This window comes from Schistocerca americana, chromosome 5, assembly GCF_021461395.2.
Source record: "Schistocerca americana isolate TAMUIC-IGC-003095 chromosome 5, iqSchAmer2.1, whole genome shotgun sequence".
Taxonomy (NCBI): Eukaryota; Metazoa; Arthropoda; class Insecta; order Orthoptera; family Acrididae; genus Schistocerca; species Schistocerca americana.
Genome location: NC_060123.1, coordinates 359,634,439 through 359,657,287, shown reverse-complemented (window position 1 = coordinate 359,657,287; position 22,849 = coordinate 359,634,439). Strand labels below are relative to the sequence as shown.

The following is a 22,849-nucleotide window of genomic DNA, read 5'->3' as shown; positions in this document are numbered from 1 at the left end:
CATTGTTATGAAGGTATTATTTTTGGGACACAGGAATAATTGAGGCCAAAAAACAATTTAATCTATAACAAACCTCTGGTGGAACAAAATATTCGGAAAATTTCGTGAACAAGCTTAAAAAACCCTTGTAAGAGGAAAAATTATCGCAGAAGATGGGATAGAATGATAAGACATATGTTAAGATACCAAAGAATATATGTCGTGATACTGCACTGTAGGAGGAAGAATATAATAGATCGAACAAGTAATGGAGACGCAAGGACTTCTCTGAGATGATCAGATGAACACAGGAGAGAAAATCGGGGCGGGTTGCAGTCAGCCAGTCAGAAAGCTGATAACCCAAAGAAATTAACTGAATCATAGAAGTATATTTTATAGCGTGTTTTGTGCAATGATGTACATAGGAAGTTTCCAGGAATACGTAAATTAAATGTGTCGTCTAGGTGTGAATAATATCGAGAATTTAAAAACTACCAAGTGTAGCCACTGTATGCACTGAGGCTAAACCGATGGAAGGCAAAAGTCATGAGACGTAGCAGAAATGAGATTACTGATAAAATCTGACATCAAAGTTGAGGATCAAGAACTAGACGAAGAAATTCCACTATCTTTGAAGCAAAAAATCACACAGCAGACGAAACAACGAGAACATAAGGAACAGACTAGTACAGGTAAAGAGGGTGTTCCTGGTCGGAAATAGTCTACGAGTATCAGATAGCATCACTAATTTTAGGGAGAAATCTCTGAGAACGTACTTTTGGAGCTCAGCAGTGCATCACTGTGTTTAAGATGTGCTATGAAAAAGATGTTGAGAAATGGGATGGAAATAAGAAATGAACAGATGAGAGAACCATCTAGACAAAAACATGTAGAAAACAGAAATGACAGGATGTAGTGACACGTGTTGAGTCATTGGGGCATAAGTCCCATAGTATTAAAGGGTGCTGTAGACCGTAAAAACTGTTGGGGAGGACATACGTTGGTGTATAGCTAACCAATTATCGCAAAGTGCAACTCGAAGAGGACAGTTTGATATGGGTAAGGAGATCGTGATGGGGTCTTAAAAAAAGCAAATAATCAAATAAAAATTCGCTGGATGCCCTCCTAACAGTTTCTACTCCTTTCAAATTAACTATGTAAGCGTGGACTTGATATAGATTATATTCAAAGAAGTATTATCGACGGCAGTTGACAGATACATAACAAATAAATTAATAAAATGCAACTGATCCGCGTGGTACATTACACAGGTCAGAACGTCGTTGCAGAAGAAACGAAAAAAAGCATGTCATACCTGAAAGAACGCAACATCTCCAATGTCTACCGTAGCTCGAATTTCAGGGAAGACTTTAATGCGAGAAGTTTTTAATAGTTTCAGCAACGAATCTCTCCCTCGAAATCTAGTCGAAAATTCAGAGATTCTGGTTGTATGTGTAGCACACCAGCGCCAAGACACAACCAATGCTTCCACTGTGCGAGAGCAGTAGTAATGTTCCCGATGAAAGTGCCACTAAAGCAGAGTTACTAAATACGGTCTTCTGAAATTCGTTCCTCAAAGAAGAGGAAATTAAAGTGGCAGAAGTCCAACCAAGAACAGCTGCCAACACAAATAACGTAGTGGAGATCCTCAACAAAGAGAAGCAGCTTAAATCCCATAGTAAAGGTGTGTCATCTGATCCAGAATACATACCAGTTAGGTTCCTTTCAAAGTATGCTGATTCAATAGCTCTGTACTTAGCAATCATATACGAGTACAAACGCTCGCTGATCGAAAAATACATACTTAAAGAGTTTTAAAGTTGCACACGTTACACCAATACTTAAGAAAGGAAATACGAGTAATTCAATGAACAATGCGGACATATCACAGTCGTAGATTTGCAGTAGTATTGTGGAGCGTGTACTGCGTTCGCATATTATGAATTATCTCTATAAATATGACGTTTCAAGACGTAATCATCAAGGGTTCGTAAAATATCGTTTTTGTGGAACCCAATTACAAGTTTATTCACAGATTGCAATGGGTGCTTTCGACAGAGGAGGTCAAACTAATTGCATATTTATAGATTTCCTGCTGGCTTTCCTCAGAAGCGAAATCTAATGGAATTGCATGGCTATCAAGTGTCGTCTCAGCTGTGCGACTGCATTCGTGATTTCCTGTCCGAAAGAACACAGATCGTAGTAATTGACGGAAATTCGTCGAGTAGGACAGAAAAGTGATATCCGGCGTTCCCCAAGGCAGAGTTATAGGCCCTCTACTGTCCCCAATCCATGCAAATTAGTTTGGAGACAATGTGAGCAGCTCTGTTAGATTGTTTGCAGACGATGCTATCATTTTTGGTCTCAGAAAGTCATCAGAAGAGCAAACCCAATTATAAAATGATTTAGGGAAGATATCTTTATGGTGCGAAGAGCGGCAATTGGTTCTAAATGATGAAAAGCGTGAAGTCATGCGTGTGGGTAATAAAAGGGATCTGCTGAATTTCTGCGGCGCGATAAATCACACTAATCTACAGGCTGCTAATTTCACTAAATGAGAAGGGTTTAAGTTTACGAATATTAAACTGGAATGGTTACATGCATAATTTTGTGGGGAAAACGAATCAGACACCACGTTTTATTGCAAGAATGCTTAGGAGATGCAACAGGTCTGCTAAAGAGACTGCCTGCACTACGCTTGTCCGTTCTCTTCCTGAGTATTGCTGAGAGCTATGCTAGAATAGATAGAGAACATCTAAAAAGATCAAAGAAGGGCGGCTCGTTCTGTATTATCTCCCCTAGGAGAGGGTATCACTGATATGATTAGCGAATTGTAGTGAAAACCATTAAAACAAAGGTGTTTTTCTTTGCGATATGATATTTTAACAAAATATCAACCATCGACTTTCCCCCGAATGCGAAAATATTTCATTAGTTCCCACATACATAGGGAGAAATGGTCATCGTAGTAAAATAGGAAAAATCAGAGCTGGCACAAAAGGATTTACGTTTTTTCCCCACTCTGTGAATTGTAGTGTACCCATGTGCATGTAGATGCAGATGTAGATGAATCAGAACAATGATCCAAAAACATAGGCTCGACAACTGCTAAAGCTGCTTTTATGTACAGAATTAAATGGGCGATATACGTATGTATGGTGCAGAATGATTATATCTTCGCTACTGTAACTGTGTCGCTAAGTATGCCATTAGTGAACAAAACGCCGCGGACGTTTAGTCTGCAAATCTGCCGACACGAGGCCCCTTGCTGTGTGTGCTACCTGGCGAGCGTGCGTGCCGCGGGTTGCGTGCTGCGCCGTGCTAGGGGCAGGCGCAGTGGCGCGCGGCTGGCGGCCGGCGTCGTGACGTTACTCTAGGCGCTCCAGTAGCGCAGGGGGCGCCGCGACGCGCGCAGCACGAGGGCCACGGCGCGCTATGGACTGTGCGCCAGCGCCGCCTCCGCCTGCACAGCATGGCCACGTCTGGTGCGGGTTCGCAGTTGTCTGTCGCTGCTAGCGCCGTATCTGCGGCCGCAGCCCAAGTCGAGGACCACAAGGCACACGCGGTATGTTTGTTTCCTTGCATCTAACGTTGTACCTTAATCAGTGAATTGGTGCGAAAGTTACTGGCAGCCAGAAAAACGCACAGGAATGACGTCAGCTATCCTCTAATGAACGACTTATAGAGAACACCAAGAGCAGCTAATAAAATAACCCTGTATTCATTATCTGTGTCAATCAGCCTACTGTCATCAGGTAACATAAAGTTATTTACATCAGTCTCGATGATATAGTTCTTGATGTTACGTCAAAAAAGTAAATAACTGGCGTCGGATGCGGAGTGCACTTCACGCAAAAGGTTTCAGTCCAAATGCAGACAGTGGACGAAGAATATTTTGTTGTGTTAATACAACTTGCTACTGACTGTATTAACATGCTTTGCTACTCATGACAGATTCAGTGACATGGGGTAGTTTCATAATTTCTTTTCTTTTTATACTATAGGAAGAACTATAATAAAGACTTATGTGAAAAGCTTCATATAACCAAATCATGATTTACCGATCAAATATGGTAATGTGCCATACATTGTTTTCAAAGCAGCTCTAAGTCCTTAATATGACTTCTTCTTTTCAAATATGTACGAACAATGGAGTTTCACCTGCGCAAAATATTCCTTTCACCCACATCAGACGAAAAGAATTAAATCTGTTTCATTGTGTGAAACAGCATTACTCACCTTAGAAAACAGCCAATGTTTTGGATTGGAAGTGGGAAACATTTTTTCAGACTAAAATTGTTTTCTTTTTGCCATCCATGTTTTCAATATTTGTCCCATGACTATGTTCCTACACTGAATTGCGATTCGGAAAGTCTGTCATCTACACCTACCTTACTGCCTTACACTCAGCACTAGAGTAGAAAAAATCTAAAGACTCGGGCGTAAGTGGACGTCAGAAGGCGCCCAGTATCGTGAAGAGAACATAAGATTTAACTAGTTCTCTTTCAAATCCGTCATCCTTCTCATTGTCAAAGTACTTTCCATTGTTCTATAGAAATATGTCTTTGTAATGTAATCCACCACTTTGCCACATATTTGTTTCACGAAGTTACTCTTACAGACTGTTGCTGTACACGCAATTGGAACAAATCTCAGATGTGGTATTCACTAGATATTATTTTGTACCTGTCACGGTAAACAACAGAAATCAATGGTCAAAAGCTTTCCTGATCAAAAAGCCGTTGATCACACTCCCTTTTTTTTCCCCTGACCATCGTATACCACTCAGTTCTTTGATGTCATTTTTCACACGATGTGTTACCTCTCAACCACCATAACAATAACATTCAAAAAATCAGCTCGATAAGTTGTTTAGCAATTAAGTGATGTGGTACACATCTTTCATAAACCAATTTCATAAATAATTACTTTGATGCAGTATGCCTTATATTTCTTACATGACTTAAGCGTCACATATTTCATACAACTTCTAGCTCAGATCAGATATATAAGAATAAGTTGATTTGCTTGCGGCAGCTACTTTGGAAAGCCTTCTAAGTCTATCAGCCATAAGAGAAGTATCGAGATGCTATAGTCAGCTATCTATTTTCTAATTGTATAATGTGAATGAGTATGATTAGATTTCTGTGGTAGAAATATAGAAAATGCAACTATGCGATAAAAATATTTATGAAGACTTTTACAGATCGATTTTATATCTACGAGTAAGTTACACTCTTGGAGTAATAAAAACAGCTGTTTCTGCTTTCATTGGAGGTCGTAAATAACAACTTATCATTACATTGGCATTTAATTAACCATTACACTTTGTTGTTCTTATTGAAACATGCCAGTGCCAAATCAAACGGGCTTGTCAAATCATATTGATGGGACTGTACTGCTATCTGACCTAATATCCTACAGGGTGTTTCACAATTCATGTTACAAACTGATACGTCTGACAGTGGATTACGTGAACTTGTATTGTTTTTGGTAAGGTTTTAGAGTAGGAACCTTTCAGATGTGATAGTATTCACCAAAATAAGGTAAACCTGTCCAGGAAACATGGGCTCTAAAATACGTACCTGAGGACCTTTGAACACTTATTCATCTTCGCTAATGCGAACATCTCCTCTGTCGAACAAGTGGTCATACCTCTTAAGGTATGCATTTTAGGGCCCATGTTTACTGGACTTTTTCTTGTTTTGTTTCATATTACCACTTCTGAATCTTGCCTACCTTACACTCTTAGCAACAACACTACCAACACATGCACTCTACCTTCAGAGGTATCAGAACTTTCGACTCGTTCGTTTCCAGTACAAGGACCTTACCTCAAATCGATACATTTATCTTTCTTCGTCATCCTAGAAAGTTTGTATCACCATCACGGAATCACCCTGTGTATATATACATTTACAGGCGCTGGAGCCTATAACTCTGACGCTCTGCAGCGTCGTTGTATGAATTTCCGGACATGGGTTCCCATTTAAAACTTGATCTACTAAGACCCCTCTCAACCTCTACACGTCTGTAACATATACTGCGAAAAACACTGTATAAGATGCCCACAAATATGTAAAACTGCAACATTAAATGCTCCATTGGAATTCATTGTTTAACTGTTCACGCAGTCAATAACCCCTCAGAGAAACGTCTGCTGCACTTTATAGCTGATTAACAACTCCTGTGCGACAGTTGTAATTTTAGTTATAGGCTCCATTGAGGAACAGTTAAATTTCCAATGATGATGTGCGATTACTACATTCCTTTACAGACACATCCCAGATCCTTTTGTCCAACGAACTAGAACTCTGTCTATGGGCACTTTTTGAATTGCAGACACTTTGCTCTGTATACATGATTACTTACAGACGTTACAGCACTATGGTGTTTGTCATTTACATCGCTGCACACATTACATTCTTAGTCTGTAAGTATGTTTGCATCCGCTAAAAAAGAATGTTCAAACCAAGTCCATTCAAAATATTTCCTATTACCTCTACCTTCATATTATATTGAAGCTGAACGTGGCTTTTTGAGTATGGGTTTTCGTGCTAAATTCAAAATTAAATAATATTAAAATCTCTAATAACGTCCTATGTCCTGCAACATTTTCATTTCCAAAAACATGTTATCCTCCTATCAACAACAGTAACGCGTCATTTCAACGACCATGGTGCCAGATTCCTCAATGCAGAACATGGATATTAGAACGAATCCAGTACGATTTATGTTCTACAGTAAACTATCTCCATACATTCCAAAAGATTCTGATGCAGAGGTGAGCATACTCTCTACGTGTTATTAGCAATCTGATTTTTATAATGCATCGTTGCTAATGCCATTACACTCCACTAAACGGTACATATATAGTTTTTAAACTGGTAAGAGCTTCTATGGTGACAGATTCTCGAACTTCACTACTGTCTCTGGCGCTATGTCTTTTGACAAACACGTTAACGAACTTCAGTACCTTGGCTGAACCAACCATTCACTGGAAAGATAGATCACAGAGGTTATAGGGTGCTCTTCTGAACACAGAAACGAAACTACTCACATTATTAGGGAAATATTTAGTCGGGACTTAATAATGCTCGACAGTTCAGTGACGTGTTCATCAAAATCGATCTTTTGTGTGGAACAGATTACAGGTAGCAAATATGGCGGAACTTTTTTGCAGTTTTACAACAAATGACAAGCAGAAGTATTTCGATCAGTCTACACAAGAAACGTATACGTCAGTAAGTCAAGTGAGATATACTTCGAAGGCGACTATAGTAATATGAATATTTTTATAGATAAAGTAAACTATACCACAAATGCTTTGTGTCAGACCTCAACACGTGACTTTTCTACAAAAATTCCGGTCTTAAACTCTTACTACGGTATAACTTAGTCGATCGATTTTTATCAGATTTATCACAGTGCAAGAACATATACCAAGGACCAAAAACAGCCTGGCACCACAGTGCTATAAAGTTCATAGCGATCTGAGCAGTCGCTGTTAATCCAGTTGGTCAGATGCTCAATAAGAAAAATCGAAATCTTTCATGAACTCTTTATAATGAACTTCAGTCACCAGTGTAGAGTCGCAATTGCCTCAGTACCCAGTCTACTAAGCTTATATTACGTCCTCCAATTTCTTGAACGTCAAGCACTTTGGTGTGCCTTCCACGTCACTTCACCTTTCCCCATATGTACCGTTTATCGTCTCATTAAATTCTCACTCCACCTCCCTCACTGTACACACCTCCTACCAGTTTATGTTAATCGAAAACTCTATTCCAGCTTCAGTTTTTCTCTTTAGTTTCGAATCCTCCTATTCTGCCACGTCAGTGTCGCTGCATCCCAGTAATGCCACACCTACATCTGCTCTATAATCTGTGTGAAGAAACCCTTGAACTGACTCCAGTTCGCAAATAAAGAATAAGGAAAATAGGCCTGATATTGATCCATCCTACCCGATGTGAGAGATCCCCATATAATATAAATTATAATATAAAAGTAACTAATTTTTTTATCTTTTTAATTAAATTCCCCCACATTTATGAATTTAAATCTATTTGGCTAAAACGAGACGTTTGCACCAATAACAGCCCGAACCACCAATACGAGATCAAGGGAAAGGAACAACAATAACCTGTATACAAACTGAACTGCCTGTGACGTAATTATGTGCTTACGATGTAATCATGGTCTCACACCTAGTGTAAGAATTTATAATCCCTGCATGATCCTTCACTATACTTATGTCGCTGTGCTACAGCTACTTAACTGATTTTATATTTTCTGCTTTGTTGTGTTGAAAGGGTAATTCTCAATCACGGAAACTGCGTTGGCATTGAATGAAAGAAAAATATTTATTCTAACTGAACTGCATTTGCGCCAATGAGGTTGCCTTCGTTGCTTTTTATTGTGGCTATGGTACTCCACAGTAAGAAATCAATATTCTAAACATTTGCAGCGTTTCTTCTACAAACTCTGCAGAACAGTTTCTTATGGCAGTACTTCACCTGAGCTAAAATTCAGACGCTAATAACAACAAGAAGCACTCCCCCAGGTACTCAAGTGAACCCTGTATCCCAGGGGTAGAGCAATATACAGTACGCGTCTGCCATATACTTTGTGGATGTTTCCTCGAGATACATAGCCACGTAGATTCCATCATCATAGCAAACACTGAAGAAGATGATAAAGAAGAACGACGACTTAACAGATAAGAAAAAAACGTTCGCCAAACTGGGTTGAGGATATATTATCTACCTACCACGTATGCAAGACCAAAGCCCCTGGAGTTTTATAGTGCTTTCTGTGGTTTCTGCAGTGGTGTACCTACGTCTATCTTGGCGCCGTCAGTGTACGTAGTAATTCAGTGACGTCAGGTTTACTTCCCTAACAGCATCCTAACAGAGTAAGCCTCTGTCGCAGCCTTAACTGTAGACCAATATGTCTCCTAATTTCGGTGCCACATCATTTTGAAAAGTTAAAATCAATAAGCTTTCTGTGGCCGTCATTTCGAAAAGTTAAAACTGTATAAGTTTTAGGTGTCACACCCTTAATGACTCGGAAAACATGCTGAACAGTTGTGATACAGGCAACTCTTGTATTTAAGATGAACTGTGTAAGTGCCAATGACTGAGTGCCTCCTGCAGCTGTCATTTTTCTTTATTCATTGTATGAATGCACTATTTAGGTTGTAGACCCTTATAAAGTACCTTTAGAAAAACTGTCTCTTTTCTTCTTTATTATTATTTCAGTTCCCTGTGAAGGGGCGAGCTGGCAGCGGTGCAATGAAGTCTAGATATTGTTGCGTATACTCCTTTTGGAATAGCAGAACAATTACAGATGCATGCGTCGTACAGAAAATTACAGATACCCTAGATAACTCGGGAAGGTGTAAATATTTATCGCAATAGACCTGATAGTGTATACTATCAATTGGAAGTACTGCTAGAGGACCAACCAAAGACTTCATTTACAGTCCCTTGGTGTCACTACCAGTAACGGTGAATGACATTTAGTTAAATAAAAGTACTTGTCACCTTTCAGCAGCTGCTGGAGGGAAGGTTAAGTGTTCTGAAACTGCAACATTGCAGTGTGCTCCTTGCTGATACCGTATTTACAACAGATGTGGATGAACACTTGCAGCAGTTAGAAGAAGTCTTTAAGATGTTATGTTCCCTGCACCTGTTCTTAAGCATTAAGAATGCCATTTTGCATTAAAGGAAAGGAAGCACTTTGGGCATGTGATTACACTGCGCGAAGTTTCCCTGCATCACAGAGCAGAAAAGTGTGAATTCTTTTTAGGATTAGCTAGTCATTGTAGAAAATTTGTGATTGGGTTCGTAGGTCTTGCATAACCACTTACACATTTCTTGAAGGATAGTATGAAGTTCCAAAGGACAGCAGAATGTCAAGCCACCTTTGAAGGATGCACTCACAATATTAGAAACCAGGCACGGATTATGTTGTAAGTCAAGAAGCAAAGAACATCAAGCGTCGAGTGACGTACATATCATAGTATTGAACAATATTGAGATATTGAGAATAATTGCTCCACTCATTAAGCCTATTATTCAGCATCACTTCAATTATTAGCTATATGCCAAGAAATTTAAGGCATTGATGGGTAATGCAGCATTATAATGGTCTCTGGATTTGAATGATTCATTGAGTAGCCATACATGGTGGGAGTTTTCCATTGAAGTGATTCACACACTGGGTAAAAGGATCACGGTAAAGCAGATGGGCCTCTCAGAAAGATTGGCGTTAATATGTTCACTGTGCCGTAGCCTTATTGAGTGGCAGGCAGAACAAGCTGCTGATACAGACTGCAAGCTGTTCACAACACAGCAGCAGTTTTCCGTTAACAATGGTCTCTTTTGCAAGGTAAGGACTACAGATCGTAAAGTCTACTGTACCATAGGGACAGGTATTAAAGAAAGCACACGTCAAACTCTCAAAAGGGTAAAGAGCAGCAATCAGTCGTAGTTTCTGTTCTACCTTTATCAGAGCAGTTTCAGATTTCGGCTAGTACCTAGCCATTGTCATTGTTAAAAATACAAGAAGTTCATAGTCAAACCACAGTACTGACTATGTACTTCTTGTATTTTTAGCAATGATAATGGCTAGTTACTAGCTGAAATCTAGATCTGCTCTAATAAAACTAGAACGGAAATGACAGATTTATGCTGTTTATCATTTTGAAAGTTATATCACAGTAGTAGAGCGCATTCCACTTTCCTAATGGAAAGTATTTTGACATGATAAACTGTATTCTGGGAATGGGGTGGGGGAGCGGGTGGGGCGAGGGGGCCGTAGGACGTCAGACCAAAGAGTAGATGAGGATTATTGGTGAAGTACATGGAAACAAGATGGGGATAAGTATTTAATGAACCGTGTGGAATGTGTGCAACATACACATTTAGGTCACCAACAAATGCCCCTACAGGGATTGCCAAGGGCTTCTTAACTCTTCGAGATGATAGGAATAAGTATCTTCGGATCTTTCAGCCTGACATTAGCGAAAAACCACTAAATTCTGTTCTGGACCATTTCTCACTATGTACTGCAATGTACACCATTCCACATTAACATGTGCACACAGTAGTGTAAGTACCGAGCGGGGTGGCGCAGTGGTTAGACACTGGACTCGCATTCGGGAGGACGACGGTTCAATCCCGCGTCCGGCCATCCTGATTTAGGTTTTCCGTGATTTCCCTAAATCACTCCAGGCAAATGCCGGGATGGTTCCTCTGAAAGGGCACGGCCGACTTCCTTCCCAATCCTTCCCTAATCCGATGAGACCGATGACCACGCTGTCTGGTCTCCTTCCCCAAACCAACCCAACCCACAGTAGTGTAAGTGATGGTAAATAACTTGAGACAATAGTTATAGATTGGGATTTAAGCAGCAGCTATGTTACTTGTTAGATATTCATAAACTAAAAACTAGGCCATTGCGTCGACAGGCTGACGATCTATTAGCTTAACGTTTGTGGGAGGTTTGTGTGTCTCAGTGATCCAATGAGCTATACTGGCAGGTGGTGGGATTACCCATGCCAGAATGGTCAGCTTGGTCCACACAAAGTTTAGTTTTCTCCAGGGGGCTCCTTTCTTGGGTATATCTGGATAGGAATCACAAGGGCCTTTAGCTCATCTTACTTCCACTTACTTTTGTCAGATTTCTGTTTCCTTCTATATCGCTCTCTTTTAATCAAATGTTCTTTCTTCGACCCCAACCACATTAGGTTTCGATGATTGAGGGCATCTTTCATTTACATTTTCATTATCTACTTTCAGGGAAGTGGGGTTCTGAGACCTGCAGTGAAGGCATAAACTTGTTGTAGCTGGGATTCACAGTCATAAAAAATTTTTGAAGGACATCATCTTTACGCCAGTGACTGTTATAAGTTTTTATTACGCTACTTCAATTTCGGCCTTAGGCCATTATCAAGTGCTGCTGAAAAATACAGAATGTTTAAAAAAATACTTTACAGATTCATTATGAATCTCGATGTTGTACCGATTATGCAAGACATTTTAACTGTGTAGCCATGTTACTTACATATCATGGCTTTAAGCCATGTCAACGTAATGTAAGCTGACACATTTGTATGTCGTTGTCAATACTCAAATGGGTCAAATGGCTCTGTGCACTATGGGACTTAACTTCTAAGGTCATCAGTCCCCTAGAACTTAGAACTACTTAAACTTAACTAACCTTAGGACATCACACACATCCATGCCTGAGGCAGGATTCGAACCTGCGACTGTAGCAGTCGCGCAGTTCCAGATTGTAGCGCCTAGAACCGGGTTGTCAATACTGTTAAATACATTTGTGACATTGTGCTCCCTGCCGTCGTTGGATAAGCAGCTGCAGCAGCAAGTCGTATACTCCTAGCTCACTCATTTGCTACATAGTTTAATTCTTAATTTCTTTGCGTGTTTTTGGTACTTGCATTGTCTAATTCATAAATTTTGGGCGTATTATAGTATTTGAGAGTTGTAACATCGCGTTTTAGTACCTGAATAGTGTAAAATCGCGTAGTCTCCTTCCGCCGTCGAGCAGTGTGTCAGCAGTGCGCAAGTAGCAGCATTACTGCATTTACTAGGCAATCTTGTATTTTAATAACAGTTTAAATCTTGTGTCGATTTGTTTGCGCTCTCTGTAGATTAGTTCAGACGTTCTTTGCACAACAGTTTTTAGCATGGATAGGGACTGCAACTGCTGTGTTCGGATGCAGGCTGAGTTGGCATCCCTTCGCTCCCAGCTTCAGGCAGTGTTGGCTTCGGTCACACAGCTTGAGACTGTTGCCAATGGGCATCACTGTGGGGTTCCGGATGGGGGTTTGTCGGGGACGGCCAGCTCGTCCCACGCATCCCCCGATCGGACTACGGCTGTGGTTGCCCGGGATACTGCCCGCATTGAGGCTGATCCCTCACCTGTGGTAGAGTGGGAGGTCGTCTCAAGGTGTGGCAGGGGGCGAAAGACATTCCGGAGGGCTGAACGGAAGGCCTCTCCAGTTTGTCTGACGAAACGGTTTCAGGCACTGTCTCAGGCTGATACTGATATTCGGCCTGACATGGCTGCTTGTCCTGTTCCAGAGGTTGCCCCTCAGTCTGCAAGATCCGAGCGGTCGCAGAGGGTGGGCTTACTGGTAGTTGGGAGCTCCAACGTCAGGCGCGTAATGGGGCCCCTTAGGGATATGGCAGCAAGAGAGGGGAAGAAAACCAATGTGCACTCCGTGTGCATACCGGGGGGAGTCATTCCAGATGTGGAAAGGGTCCTTCCGGATGCCATGAAGGGTACAGGGTGCACCCATCTGCAGGTGGTCGCTCATGTCGGCACCAATGATGTGTGTCGCTATGGATCCGAGCAAATCCTCTCTGGCTTCCGGCGGCTATCTGATTTGGTGAAGACTGCCAGTCTCGCTAGCGGGATGAAAGCAGAGCTCACCATCTGCAGCATCGTCGACAGGACTGACTGCGGACCTTTGGTACAGAGCCGAGTGGAGGGTATGAATCAGAGGCTGAGACGGTTCTGCGACCGTGTGGGCTGCAGATTCCTCGCCTTGCGCCATAGGGTGGTGGGGTTTCGGGTTCTGCTGGATAGGTCAGGAGTCCACTACACGCAACAAGCGGCTACACGGGTAGCAGCGGTTGTGTGGCGTGGGCTGGGCGGTTTTTTAGGTTAGATGGCCTTGGGCAAGTACAGAAAGGGCAACAGCCTCAAGGGTGCAGGGCAAAGTCAGGACATGCGGGGAACAAGCAGCAATCGGTATTTAATTATAAACTGTCGAAGCTGCGTTGGTAAAGTACCGGAACTTCAAGCACTGATAGAAAGCACCGAAGCCGATATCGTTATAGGTACAGAAAGCTGGTTGAAGCCAGAGATAAATTCTGCCGAAATTTTTACAAAGGTACAGACGGTGTTTAGAAAGGGTAGATTGCATGCAACCGATGGTGGAGTGTTTGTCGCTGTTAGTAGTAGTTTATCCTGTAGTGAAGTAGAAGTGGATAGTTCCTGTGAATTATTATGGGTGGAGGTTACACTCTACAACCGAGCTAGGTTAATAATTGGCTCCTTTTACCGACCTCCCGACTCAGCAGCATTAGTGGCAGAACAACTGAGAGAAAATTTGGAATACATTTCACATAAATTTTCTCAGCATGTTATAGTCTTAGGTGGAGATTTCAATTTACCAGATATAGACTGGGACACTCAGATGTTTAGGACGGGTGGTAGGGACAGAGCATCGAGTGACATTATACTGAGTGCACTATCCGAAAATTACCTCGAGCAATTAAACAGAGAACCGACTCGTGGAGATAACATCTTGGACCTACTGATAACAAACAGACCCGAACTTTTCGACTCTGTATGTACAGAACAGGAAATCAGTGATCATAAGGCCATTGCAGCATCCCTGAATATGGAAGTTAGTAGGACTATAAAAAAAAGGGAGGAAGGTTTATCTGTTTAGCAAGAGTAATAGAAAGCAGATTTCAGAATACCTAACAGATCAAAACGAAAATTTCTGTTCCGACACTGACAGTGTTGAGTGTTTATGGAAAAAGTTCAAGGCAATCGTAAAATGCGTTTTAGACAGGTACGTGCCGAGTAAAACTGTGAGGGACGGGAAAAACCCACCGTGGTACAACAACAAAGTTAGGAAACTACTGCGAAATCAAAGAGAGCTTCACTCTAAGTTTAAACGCAGATAAAAACCTCTCAGACAAACAGAAGCTAAACGATGTCAAAGTTGGCGTAAGGAGGGCTAAGCGTGAAGCGTTCAGTGAATTCGAAAGTAAAATTATATGTACCGACTTGACAGAAAATCCTAGGAAGTTCTGGTCTTACGTTAAATCAGTAAGTGGCTCGAAACAGCATATCCAGACACTCCGGGATGATGATGGCTTTGAAACAGAGGATGACACGCGTAAAGCTGAAATACTAAACACCTTTTTCCAAAGCTGTTTTACACAGGAAGACCGCACTGCAGTTCCTTCTCTAAATCCTCGCACAAACGAAAAAATGGCTGACATCGAAATAAGTGTCCAAGGAATAGAAAAGCAACTGGAATCACTCAACAGAGGAAAGTCCACTGGACCTGACGGGATACCAGTTCGATTCTACACAGAGTACGCGAAAGAACTTGCCCCCCTTCTAACAGCCGTGTACCGCAAGTACCGCAAGTCTTCAAGAAGGGTCGTCGAGCAGATGCGCAAAACTATACACCTATATCCCTGACGTCGATCTGTTGTAGAATTTTAGAACGTGTTTTTTGCTCGAGTATCATGTCGTTTTTGGAAACCCAGAATCTACTACGTAGAAATCAAAATGGATTCCGGAAACAGCGATCGTGTGAGACGCAACTCGCTTTATTTGTTCATGAGACCCAGAAAATATTAGATACACGCTCCCAGGTAGATGCTGCTTTTCTTGACTTCCGGAAGGCGTTCGATACAGTTCCGCACTGTCGCCTGATAAACAAAGTAAGAGCCTACGGAATATCAGACCAGCTGTGTGGCTGGATTGAAGAGTTTTCAGCAAACAGAACACAGCATGTTGTTATCAATGGAGAGACGTCTACAGACGTTAAAGTAACCTCTGGCGTGCCACAGGGGAGTGTTATGGGACCATCGCTTTTCACAATATATATAAATGACCTAGTAGATAGTGTCGGAAGTTCCATGCGGCTTTTCGCGGATGATGCTGTAGTATACAGAGAAGTTGCAGCATTAGAAAATTGTAGCGAATTGCAGGAAGATCTGCAGCGGATAGGCACTTGGTGCAGGGTGTGGCAACTGACCCTTAACATAGACAAATGTATTGCGAATACATAGAAAGAAGGATCCTTTATTGTATGATTATATGATAGCGGAACAAACACTGGTAGCAGTTACTTCTGTAAAATATCTGGGAGTATGCGTGCGGAACGATTTGAAATGGAATGATCATATAAAATTAATTGTTGGTAAGGCGGGTACCAGGTTGAGATTCATTGGGAGAGTCCTTAGAAAATGTAGTCCATCAACAAAGGAGGTGGCTTACAAAACACTCGTTCGACCTATGCTTGAGTATTGCTCATCAGTGTGGGATCCGTACCAGATCGGGTTGACGGAGGAGATAGAGAAGATCAAAAGAAGAGCGGCGCGTTTCGTCACAGGGTTATTTGGTAAGCGTGATAGCGTTACGGAGATGTTTAACAAACTCAAGTGGCAGACTCTGCAAGAGAGGCGCTCTGCATCGCGGTGTAGCTTGCTCGCCAGGTTTCGAGAGGGTGCGTTTCTGGATGAGGTATCGAATATATTGCTTCCCTCTACTTATACCTCCCGAGGAGATCACCAATGTAAAATTAGAGAGATTAGAGCGCGCACGGAGGCTTTCAGACAGTCGTTCTTCCCGCGAACCATACGCGACTGGAACAGGAAAGGGAGGTAATGACAGCGGCACGTAAAGTGCCCTCCGCCACACACCGTTGGGTGGCTTGCGGAGTATAAATGTAGATGTAGATGTAGATGTTACACAGAGCGAGCACACGTATTCATACTTCGTAAAATAACCTAATCTATAAGTGCACATGTTCGTTAAACCGTCACTAGTCACAAATGCATTAGACCACAGCTGCAGACTACTGTTCGCAGGCTATTAATAACCGTTTTGGCGTCCCATTTAATGGAAGGAGACCCTGAAGAACAAAACCCTGGTCCAGGTTTGGGGTTCCTTATTGATGTTAGTATTTATTATCATTTGATGTTGCATCTCTACAGCCTTTACTTTCAGAGCACATGATACTGGCCTAATATAAAGGCTGAAACCAGTTGGATGAACTTAATAAAGTTCTAAAGAAGCAACTGGAGTGGCTTTTCATCAGTCGAACATCAGTTGGGGAATCAACAGCAGCATCCAGACATGGAGAAAATATTAATAGCAGAAGAGGTCGTCATATTACCAACTATTTTAGATGGGCATCATTCAGTCAGCGCCAGCAGCGAGCTGCTACAAGGTGAGATCAACACCAGTCCACATGTTTAAATGGATCAACAAGCTGTCACTGGAAGACTGTCTTAACTATTGGTCTACCTTCCGTGCTAAGTCTGAAAGCTGCTAAATTAGTGCCTACCAATTTGCAGGCCACTTGCTGGGTACAATACAGTCCGTATGTTCACAGGGGTTTCCTGACGATAATTTCCAAAAAAATGGTTCACTGCTGGGTACCTACTCAGTGCTCCATGCTCCTCACCTAGGCCATCTAGCTCTGTAGTCAGCTGTCATTACCTGTGTGGGCAAACACTGTTGCTGTCCATTATCATTTGTGTGTGGACACGTCACCATTGTGAGATGCCACTGTCCTTGTTCGGCCCACAGATGCTTGTCACAGTGTGTATTCATGCCAGTCTGTGTGGCCATAACAATGACCTTTGCTGAGCTAATTACACTTCTTTGCCTAAATCCAACTTGCATCTTCAGGGCCAGTTGTACTTTGACACGAAATTGACACATACATTACACTGCTGTTTATATGATGGGACGCCAGATAGCTACCTGGCATCCACCTACAACACCTAGTGTGGTGTATTCCTGGCCTTTCTCACCAGCAGCAGCCCAGCACCAAAACCCTCAAGAGATGTCATTCACCCCCAACCTGTAGATAGGATATACCCTCATTGTGATGGCTTGCTAGCGTTCACCTGCAGCAGCGTCAATGCAGTGAAGACAGTAAGCGATAAATGTAGTATTGGAGATTATGTTTCAATGAAAAAGTAATTTTATTTCTATGAAAGGGCACGGCTCCCATCCTTCCCTAATCCGATGAGACCGATGACCTCTCCGTTCGGTCTCTTCCCCCAAACAACCCAACCCAACCCCACAGTTTTAAATTTGCATATATTTCACAAAACATCGCACTCAACATACTTTGCATCTGCACACCCAATTTCACTACGTGAGATCCAAATACAAAATGAGTACAATACAGTCCGTATGTTCACAGGGGTTTCCTGACGATAATTTCCAAAAAAATGGTTCAAATGGCTCTGAGCACTATGCGAATTTAGAATATATGATCCTTTATATTTGAAAGGGGGTTCACTCTCATCTTGTTTGTGAGTGCAGGTGCCGTATTTGTAGTAAAAACAATGTCGCTAGCGCCTTCAGTAACAGTGCACATCACAGTTTTAAAACCGAGCGAGGTGGCGCAGTGGTTAGCTCACTGGGCTCGCATTCGGGAGGACGGCGTTTCAATTCCGCGTCCAACCATCCTGATTTAGGTTTCCCGTGATTCCTCTAAATCACTCCAGGCAAATGCCAGCATGGTTTCTTTGAAAGGGCACGGCTTCCATCCTTCCCTAATCCGGTGAGACCGATGACCTCTCCGTTCGGTCTCTTCCCCCAAACAACCCAACCCAACCCCACAGTTATAAATTTGCATATATTTCACAAAACATCGCACTCAACATACTTTGCATCTGCACACCCAATTTCACTACGTGAGATCCAAATACAAAATGAGTACAATACAGTCCGTATGTTCACAGGGGTTTCCTGACGATAATTTCCAAAAAAATGGTTCAAATGGCTCTGAGCACTATGCGACTTAACTTCTGAGGTCATGAGTCGCCTAGAACTGAGAACTAATTAAACCTAACTAACCTAAGGACATCACCCACATCCATGCCCGAGGCAGGATTCGAACTTGCGACCGTAGCGGTCGCTCGGCTCCAGACTCTAGCGCCCAGAACCGCACGGCCACTCCGGCCGGCGGTAATTTCCATCATGGGTTCTCAACATCATGATGGTTCTCTCCACAGTTAGCTTCTTAACCGTGTGACGTCTACCTTCTATGTATGATACAGGCGAAATAGTTGCTACATAAGGATTCCAAAACTTTATTAGCTTTTGATGATGATGATGACGATGATGATGATGATAGTGCCGCAAGTTGCGCTGCATTTAGCGTGACTTAGTGGCTACCGTCGCAGGCTAGGACTCTGAAGGTCGCCATACAAATGTAATCGCCAACAATTCCTTGTTTTATTATTTGTTATTCATCATTTCTAGGGGGTTCTCGGAACATCTTATGTTTACAATGTCAGTATATTCTGGAATACTTGATGTTTGTGTGTATAGTCGCACTTTCCACCACGAGTTCTGCTCTACTCGGGCTATATGATGGTGTTCATACTAAACGTGCTTGCCGTGCTAAGTATTGTCTTTATTGACAAACGTGCCATCGAATTTGGACTTAAATGTAGTTACTAGTGACAGTAGAACTGTATTAGAGCACAGCTTCTAGTTCTTAATTGTACATACTAGAATTTGATGAGAAAAGTGCACTTAAAGTACCCACAACTTGAAACAAAACCTGTAGCAGAACAAAAACTATTTTTCTGGTTTAGAAATGTTTATATGTAGATATATTCTTGCATGTATACATATACCCCCCCACCTCCTCCCTCTCCCCACTCTTATCGCACGCCCACATAGCGAAGAAGATAAAAAAAACTAAGACAGATACATCTGGCTGGTTGGTCACACACTGATACATTAAATTTATGAGCATAAGCTGCAGTCCAAAAAATGTACAATATTTAAAAAGCTTTGATAAAAGCAAATTCGTTGCCTGCTCCAGTAAAAGGAACGTCCCAATAAAATCTGCCAGTAGTCCATCTGTCGTAATATAAAAAGCACAATCTAAAAATGTTAAAAATGTGGTACCTATTGATTCATATAGCACAAGCACTACGAATTGGGATGTTATCTGCCCAGAGTGTGAATCCATGTTTTAATAGACAGCGTCCAATTCGGAGTCAGGTCAAGGTAACTTCCTTCGGGGTGAAGTATTCTACGATCGAATAATCGACGTCACCCTCGGAAACTGTTGTCCTTCACTGCCATCCTCTCCTCTTCAGACCTTCGGAAAAACTACAACGCCTCAGCAACAGGTTCTCCGCAGACGGCGACTAAACATTGGGTTTCAACAGGTAACTCATCCGATCGTGGCATTATAGCCCTTAATATTTTAATATGCATGACATTTCCGGCCATGAACGTTTAGATTCTATGTGTTAATGATAACCTCAGTCATCAATAACATCGATATGGAGTTTCACGTCGATACTAGTGCTGACGTATTTCCTATCAACTTGGAGGCATATCATCGCCTGGGCTCACCGCCGCTGTACAGGCCATAGTGGTGAGTAGTGAACTGTGACCACTAAAAGGCCAGGTGTCATTACAAGCTGAGTACAAAAATATAGGTCGAAATTTTTTAAATAATCAGCAACCAGGAGCACAAAGAAATTTTATTATTTTTACCGGTTTCAGGCGCCTATCGCGGTATTGTTGTTTGGTTTCTTTATACCATTTTTGTACAGGCACTATGACCACAGAAAAATGCTGCATGCGTCTTATTTCTTACACTCGCAAATAATGCAATAATTATGAACATCTGAAGAAGCGCACAAGTTGCCTGAAACAGGTAACAGAATTAAAATTTATTTTGTGCAACTGGTTGCTGATTTCAATAAACAGAAATACGGTTGCTGAAGATGTGTAAAACACTAAATAGTTCGATATCTGAAATTTTTGTCGTTGGATAGCAACATTTTTCAAATGGATGCATTTTAGTTCTTTGATTTTCGCATGTACAATTAGGTCAATATAATGTCAATCTGATTACTTGTCGAAGAGTTTGATTAGCTACGTGAGCAGTTTAAGGAAGTTTTTGCTCTCGCATTCGGGTGTGCTAGTGATTTCATAGTATACATATGCGTCAAGCCAGGGGCGCAGTCCTTTTTATGCTGTGTCCGCCTGATACAATTTGCAATACACAACGTAGTTAAGAAGGAACTCGACTATTGGGAAGAGTTCGGAATCATCTACTGCATGTTTTCCTGTACGGCGCCAAAATGCATCCGATAATTGCCCTTGAGCCGCTGATACAATTTTTTGGCAGTCGATAGAGGTTGTCGGAGAAAACGACATAGTGGATGCACCCTTCTAGCAACTGAAACCACGACGTTTATTATAGGAGCAACTCACAGCATGCAAACACTGGTTTGCCTTTGAATGGGCCCGGATTAGTACTCTGATGGACTGGAATCCGTATCCTGTACAATCGATGACAATATGCGTCAGACACGGCAGTCGTTCCTCGCTACTGTCCGCGAAGTAGCCCATGCCACATCTCAGCCTCAGCTACTTTCTAGGATTTTGCAGCCGTTTCAACATGTATGATCGAAGCGCTTGCCAAAGAAAACAGGCTCAGAATTCATTACGTATTTTACGCTACGATATCACCTCAGCTATACGAGCTGTGTCTCGCTGAAGGCCACCAACAAGCTGGAAAGCTGGCTAATCGTTCCCCCTTCACTCCATTCCCAGATCTTCCAGATGATGTACCAGACTCAATGGAGAATTATCGAATGTATGCAGTGGCCCCATGTCATGTTTGACACTGAGACAGATCATAAACTCTGCTAGTGTCAGGCACGTGCGCAAAATCAAGCAGCTCCGCTCAGCGTTTTTCTCCGTGACCCAAGCCTGAGCACCAATTGAGGTATGTGCAAATAGCCCACATCGGACCATGTAAAGGGGATGGCGCAAATTTCCCACCGTCGGTCGGATGCAACCAGTGACCACAGCAGCTACGATCTGGCCCTAAGGGAACATTTTTTGCCTTACAGTGTGCACCACAGACGCTGGTATCTAATACAGGTACGCAATTCTCTTGATCCGCCTTCCTCAATTACTGTAGAAGAAGTGGAAACATTCCCTGAGTACTGTCCCCTTCCACCTATGACAATAAAATCACAGATGTAAAAGATTCTTCTGACGACACTGTACGTTGACCAGTTTTCTGACTACACATCAGTCTACCCCGGCTAGCGGTAGTAGCCCAGCATAAATCTTGCAAGGTCGGAGCCCAACCCTCTTCGATCTTTTGGACCTCTCACATTGATCCCACAACTCCTCTGCAGGCTGTCGGACCTGAGATCGCTGGACCCAGCGTGGACCCAAGGTGTTGTTATCAGCCAAAGGAGCCGCCAATGATTTGACGTCGCAGCTGCAGAGGAGCAGCAGGTTGGTTCAAATGGTTCAAATGGCTCTGAGCACTATGGGACTTAACTTCTGAGGTCATCAGTCCCCTAGAACTTAGAACTACTTAAACCTAACGAACCTAAGGACATCACGCACATCCATGCCCGAGGCAGGATTCGAACCTGCGACCGTAGCGGTCACGCGGTTCCAAACTGAAGCGCTTAGAACCGCACGGCCACACCGGCCGGCGAGCAGCAGGTCCTGCATCGCAGTCAGCTCTGGCATCGACGCATAACATCAAATTCACTCCCACGAGCGCTGACAGAGGTCATCAGGTCTACCAACAAATCTCTCCCCGTCACCCAGCCCTCCGGCAGAGATCGCGGCGAACGTTCTCTCCTCGTCATCCATCTTGTAGATGGATTCTGACAAAGGTGGAACCACTGTCAATTCTTGTTTCACTCCCAGAATCCCCTGAACGCTTTCTGATGTTCAGATGCCACTAAACCAAGAAGTGGGGCACTGTCAGCCTCTTGACCCCTTGGCGGGACCATCGGACAATTCTCCCCCTACTATAATTCCTAGGCATAGGCCTGGTCTCTATCGATTCTAAGGACCAATTAAAGGGCCGGATCTTATTTGACTACGGCGCTATACAATCGATACCAATCACTTCTATAGCACTTGAGAGTTAATGCCCATACCGCAAGGTGTTGCAAGAAGTGTCGGCGTTGACGACACTCTCTGTCAGAGACTGTCGGTTGCACAACGTCCTTAAGATGTACGCGCCGTATGAAGTTAATCGTCGTATTCCATGTCA

At 42.5% G+C, this 22,849-nt stretch overlaps 1 protein-coding gene across 1 annotated transcript in view; it reads left to right on the top strand.

Annotated features, from left to right (window-relative positions):
* Window positions 1-3,381: 3,381 nt before the first annotated feature.
* Window positions 3,382-22,849, top strand: part of LOC124616384 — a 323,283-nt gene continuing 303,815 nt past the window's right edge. The window contains exon 1 of the mRNA XM_047144689.1: window positions 3,382-3,544. Within this exon, the coding sequence (XP_047000645.1) occupies window positions 3,452-3,544 (93 nt within the window). The 5' untranslated portion in view covers window positions 3,382-3,451. The remainder of the gene's footprint in view (window positions 3,545-22,849) is intronic.